Genomic DNA, 6,406 nt, shown 5'->3' on the forward strand with positions numbered 1-6,406 from the left:
TGTGAGCAGGTAGTGATTGTTACGTCATTGGTTTGTGTGAGAAAATTACGTCGTTTTCTCAAAAATTGATGACGTTACTCTCACAAACAACAGACGAAAAAAATCAATACCCTGCTCACAAGAGCAGATTACTCTGCAATACGAAAAGACGGAATTGGGAGAGTACATGTTATCTAGTAGGGAGATGGCATACTAACTAGTAGGAGGAGGTCATGTTAACTTGTACATGTAGAGAGAGGTCATAACAATAAGTAAGTAGAGGACGTGTTAACTAGTAGGAGGAGGACATTTTAACTAGGAGATCATATTAACTTGTGAAGGAAATAACTTGTTAAACGAAGAAAGTATGCTAACAAGCACAGGACTGGAACTGAGTGTGATTGGCCTACCTTTGTGACCAAACACGAGTTCGGGGTTGAGTGTGACAGGCGCCTTTGTAACAGGTGACGGGGTGATGGCTGGGCGGAACGTCACCGCAGGGCGGGACGTGACCTTTGGCCCGAGTGTTACCACTGGAAGGGGCGTGGTGAGGGGCGCCTGAGTAGTGGTGGTAGTTGTTGTCAGGTAGAAGCCCGGGTCTGGTATATGCTCAGGAATGGTAGGCAGAGGGGTGGTTGTGGTGCGACCCTGTTGAGCGTCGATGAGAGTTTGAGATATGGCGCTGGTCAACGGGTATCGCTTGATGGTGGCCTTACAGATATTGTTGAAATCATCGAGTGACAGCGACCACACCATTGCTCCTCCGAACCCTTCGCGGGCTATATAGCGTGCCTGTCCCAAACAAAAGTATCAGACAATACATGTAGATACATCTTTTTTAAAACTGTTTCCGTGTTTGTATTAGTTTAGAAGTTTATAAAGCATTTCAATCTTTTGAGATACATGTATATGTGCGTGTACACACCTTGTTTGCAACGCTTTCCGCGTCATCGTATCCGATCCAGACCTTGCCAACGACAAAATAGGGCACTTCTTGTTGATGGTCCCTGAACACCCTCCCGATGCCGAGCTCTTGTTGCAGGCAGATCTGTACAAATAGGAACAAAGTTGATACTGGTATAATAACACTTATGAAGTAAATTGCTCATTTATAATGACTATTGTATTATACTATATCAGACTAATTCCTACGAAAACATATCAATAAAACAATAAAATCAAGAATGCTTAATCTGCATTCCCACCATCTGATATACTGAACAACTACAAGACAATCACCAGGCTAACCAGAGATCGTGCTTAGTTGCAAATACTGACCTCATAGTACGATTGGAATCCGACCTCCTGAGTGTACATGCCCTTGGGGCCGGGTTTGGACACGGCTGCTGACAGCTGGTATTGTGAGGCGGGGTCAGCCAGTATGTACGATCGGCCGTACGTAGAGATACCGATATTGAGCTTGTCTCTGGGAGCTCCAGAGGCGTTCCAGTATTTCACCGCCCAATCCTGAAGCGACAGCAAATAATGTGAAAATGTCACCTACTGTAAAGCATGCGTTGTCATAGAATGTTAGGCTAGTTTTATTTAATGGTTAGATACATGTTTTACTAGTCTAGATCTTACAAGTTTTGGTATGCTAGGTACATAATATGGTAGCCATGCTGTCGCACTTGAATCAGTTGCTCTTGTTGCTGCATTGTCCACTTGTTTCGTCTCGTTTCAGTCAATCAGCAAGTGTTTCATACGATTGAAATTCCTACCTAAAACTTGTTCTGGTTACAGTGTATGTATTGACATGTGAATGAAATCTACCTATATTTAACGTTGGACAAATGTTTAGTTTGAGTTGATTTTGATATGTGATGGCGGATTTATATGGGGTCAAAAGCCGCTTCATTGGTTTGGCTAGTAAACTTCCGGTTGTCAGAAGTGGACGTCTGTAGCGCTCTTATATGCAATTTAACCTGCAAAAATGCCTTATAGTAAATGATTTAGGTGTATGAGTCTGAGCTAATGGGACAGATTAGATGATGCGGAGTAGAAAACATTACTCAGACTGACAGTATTCATCTTCCGTTGATAATCGTTTTCCTCGCGCCGTGGAAACAATGGGCTGTTGTGTCCAGTCGTCCGCTCCCACGCGCCATGGAAGTCGTACGTCATAATGTTGATGAAACTGAGGTGTCTGAAACATGAATTATCATTGTAAATTACCACACCGAGTAAGGTAGATTGGGTTGTATAGGAAGAGCAGCTGTTGAGGAACAAGACATATGATGTGGAAAGATATATACTCCAGCAATGCCGATAGGTACGTATTGGAGCAGACCCCAGCAACTTGTTAGAACAGACCCTTTGACGTTTTGGTCGTATTGGGATATCCCCATGTGATGTGTGAAAACAGGCTCGTCTGACGTCAGAAACGTATTCGGACAGACCTTTGTGATGTGAGAGGACAGACCTCTATGACGTCGGGGACGTATTCGGACAGACCTTTGTGATGTGCGAGAACATACCCCTATGACGTCGGGGACGTATTCGGACAGACCTTTGTGATGTGCGAGGACAGACCCCTATGACGTCGGGACGTATTCAGACAGACCTTTGTGATGTTCGAGGACAGACCTCCATGACGACGGGACGTATTCGGACAGACCTTTGTGATGTGGGAGGACAGTCCTCTATGACGTCGGGGACGTATTCGGACAGAACTTTGTCATGTGAGAGGACAGACCTCTATGACGTCGGGACGAATTCAGACAGACCTTTGTGATGTGCGAGGACAGACCTCCATGACGTCGGGACGTATTCGGACAGACCTTTGTGATGTGGGAGGACAGTCCTCTATGACGTCGGGGACGTATTCGGACAGACCCCTGTGATGTCTAAAAACACACTGTCTTGAGGGAGTGACAGAGAAATCTTAAACCTGAAGGGGGATATATTTCGTTGTCTTACCCGAGACTCTGTCGAAGGTTTAACAACCAAATAAGGACATTTTTCTGTTACATTATCAAGGTAGGGGATATATCATTATTCCCCCATCGTTACAATACTATGTTTAAAAACGATAATCCTCAGCATTTATAATCTGTTTTATTTTCCTGATGTGCAAGTGACATCTCCCATCAAAAGCTAATTAGGTCTATAACGTCATATCTTGTTGTTCTAATAACGTCATAGTATTGTTTCGTTATTCGTAAAATATGTCATACCCTAGGAGTGGCAGAGAAATCTTGAACAGATAAAACGGAAGACAATTCATTAAAAGGCAGGAGAAACAAATATGTACGTACTCCGCCAGAGCCGTGACGTTATAGCTGGCGTCGATGACTGTTGGACTAGCAGAGACGGCGGCGGACAGCAGCAGACACGGTTTACCCGATGATTTCGACTCTCTCTTGAAGGAGTCTCGCAGTTCCTGCAAATATAGGTCATGTGCTGAACTTCATATATACGATGGTACACATACATTAGGTACTCAGAAATAAAAGGCAATTACTCAATAAGCTACATAGATTTTGATGACCAACGGGTCTAACTGCAACATGTTTCACAGATAAACTGAATATTGCTTGTCGCTTATCAATTAAGACATTTGTTTAACTCACGTTAATGGATTACTCTATCAATACAGGAAAATCCACCCTTTTTTATAAGGTTCCACTTTACCAGTATTTCTAACTTTTTCAAAATGGAGCTCGACAAAAATGTCTTCCCTTAGATTGTAAATATTATAATTCTTCAAAGTTAAATACCGCGCAAATACAAACAGCTAGTCTGACCTCGAAACATATAACGACAACACTAAGACTATCCAGCAATCAAGGTTTGGTGGGTGCTATAAGGGGAACCATAGTGTCGAAAAATAAACGTATAACAATTTTAACGGATGTGACAGATATACCTGTAGAAGCAGGGAAAACCTTTGTTTGTCCTCAGATTTCCCTCCCCGGAGTGTGGGGTATTCCCAGTCGATGTCCAAACCATCGAAGCCGTGTTTCCTGAGAAAGGAAATGGCAGAAAGGGCAAACACACGGCGACTCATTGGCGTGGCCACCATATTGGAGAAGCCCTTACTTTCGGCGTTCCATCCTCCCACTGCTAGCAGCGTCTTCAACCCGGGACTTCGAGTCTTCAGGCCATTAAATAGCTGGTACCTGACAACATCGGCAGACTCAGTATTGTATTACATAGTACACGGTGAACCTTATTCTGTAATACAGGCAGTTTCCAGGCCATGCAATACAAAGCCATGTATTTCACACAGATAACACAAGAGGTTGTTTTGTCCAAGTAGCCAGATTTTTTAATTGGAACACAGCGGTTGTTGTCCAGTAATGGAACTGATGACTTAAAACAATAATGGATAAAAGTTCAGCGAGAGTTTACGCCATCGTATTTCCATGCCAGGCTTATTCCATCCTTGCCGTCGCCATTGTTGTTCGACCGAAAACTTTCGGAAAGCATATTGAATATTGGTATTTTTTTATTCATTTATGCAATATGGTATTATTGAACAAAATATGAATTTAATCGGAGACAATATTGAATTGTATACGGTTTTAAAGTATCAGTCGTTTCTTTCTTTATTTATACAATCAAACATAAGTGCATTTTGATAACTGCTAACGTCACGTTACTACAATTGGTACAATTTTGACAGTTTTTCGGTGATATTTAAAAATTCTGGATTGTTTCTTGATTCTTGACAAAGACTACCTATGGTGGTTCATTTTCAGGAAAAGTTCTAATTTTAAATAATTTGTTTTAGAAAGAACGCTAAACTTGCAGTGAGATTTCGTCCGTTTTCCGGCTGTGATTAGTAACCAAATTGGTATACCATATCACAGACTATGAAACTTGTTTTTATTTCTATTAGTTGATGTGCAGATTGCAACAAAATTTATTGCTATTGTATATTTACACTTTTATATAATCCGGTTATAAGGACCAGAAATCAACAATTAAACTTGCTTATATTCAACCCCTTCAAAATCCTCCAAAATTTCGTCGACGTACATCGTTTTTACTGGTTTTCTGATATGTTTATTTTGAAGTCATCGCGTACTCTTAAAATGTTTCTGAAAACAAAAACTATTCGGTGGAAATGCTGATAAATAATTATCACCTTTTTATACTGTCAAAGGAAAATGCTAAAGTTTGATTTTAAAGTACTATCCGAACTATTTTCTGACCGTGTACCAATTTCGGTAGTGTACAATGTACCAATTGTGGTAGCGTGAGGTTACACTGTTTTTTAGTCACTTTTAAAAGGGTTTTTTCTTCATCAGAAACTAGAAATGAGGACTGCCAGTTTTAGTGGCCCTGGGTTCAGCATCGAACAGTAATGTTCACTCAACACAGGAGGGCGTTTGTGCTTCTTCACCTTTTTACTATTTTTTTTGTAGAATAATTCAGTAAAACATCGCATAATAATACTGAGTTGCTCATATCTACCTCCTGGCATCCATGTACTTTTATCCCTAAGTTCTAGACACAATGTATATCTCGCCTGGATTATTTTTACATATAATATAAAATGTATGTGGAACATATAGGTGATAGACGTCATACCACACACGTGTTTTTCTGACGTTTCGGACTTCACTCGTTAATAACGCTTAACCCTTATAAAATATATCCAGAAGCGCAATGTATTTGATAAAAGCATTTGTAGTATCACAACTTCCTGGCATGACAGTAGATACATCAACTACTGTTTGTTGTAGTGTTGCGTCTCTCATTTTTGACATTGTTATATACAAAAAGGGGGAGACATATATCTGAGTCAATAAAAAAATGGCTACGTCACAACGCACTCACATCTCCAGGTCGTTGGGCTCGGACGGGGTGATCCTGGTGCCCTCTAGGTTGGCGAAGGCGTAGATAAGGTGGGTACAGAGGCTGGGATCGATGTCTGTAGGCGTGAACCGCGCTCTACCCTGCCGGTACTGAGACCAGTTAGTGTAGTAGCATATTCGCCGGAATTTTTTGTGTTCTAGGGACGAGAAAAAAATAATAAGGAACATACGAACATGAAGTTCCTATGTTATAGATCAAAAATTAATATAAGATATATATATCTTATGACTTTTGTCATGGTATATGGACAATATATGTTATATACCCTATATATGATCGTCTGTACGGTACTGAAGACCTTGTTACAGTGTTCGTCTGTACGGTACTGAAGACCTTGTCACAGTGCTCGTCTGTACGGTACTGAAGACCTTGTCACAGTGCTCGTCTGTACGGTACTGAAGACCTTGTCACAGTGCTCGTCTGTACGGTACTGAAGACCTTGTCACAGTGCTCGTCTGTACGGTACTGAAGACCTTGTCACAGTGCTCGTCTGTACGGTACTGAAGACCTTGTCACAGTGCTCGTCTGTACGGTACTGAAGACCTTGTCACAGTGCTCGTCTGTACGGTACTGAAGACCTTGTCACAGTGCTCGTCTGTAC

The 6,406-nt window shown here is 41.5% G+C and overlaps 1 protein-coding gene across 1 annotated transcript in view; it reads right to left on the reverse strand.

Annotated features, from left to right (window-relative positions):
• LOC110451054 (oviduct-specific glycoprotein-like) overlaps positions 1 to 6,406 on the reverse strand; it is a 33,641-nt gene that overhangs the window by 8,602 nt on the left and 18,633 nt on the right. Inside the window, exons 5-11 of the mRNA XM_021498901.1 lie at positions 5,767 to 5,941; positions 3,848 to 4,100; positions 3,237 to 3,361; positions 2,002 to 2,125; positions 1,258 to 1,446; positions 905 to 1,027; positions 390 to 771 (exon numbers count right to left, since the gene is read on the reverse strand). Of these exons, the coding sequence (XP_021354576.1) occupies positions 390 to 771; positions 905 to 1,027; positions 1,258 to 1,446; positions 2,002 to 2,125; positions 3,237 to 3,361; positions 3,848 to 4,100; positions 5,767 to 5,941 (1,371 nt within the window). The remainder of the gene's footprint in view (positions 1 to 389; positions 772 to 904; positions 1,028 to 1,257; positions 1,447 to 2,001; positions 2,126 to 3,236; positions 3,362 to 3,847; positions 4,101 to 5,766; positions 5,942 to 6,406) is intronic.

Source organism: Mizuhopecten yessoensis, unplaced genomic scaffold (genome assembly GCF_002113885.1).
Source record: "Mizuhopecten yessoensis strain PY_sf001 unplaced genomic scaffold, ASM211388v2 scaffold5757, whole genome shotgun sequence".
Taxonomy (NCBI): Eukaryota; Metazoa; Mollusca; class Bivalvia; order Pectinida; family Pectinidae; genus Mizuhopecten; species Mizuhopecten yessoensis.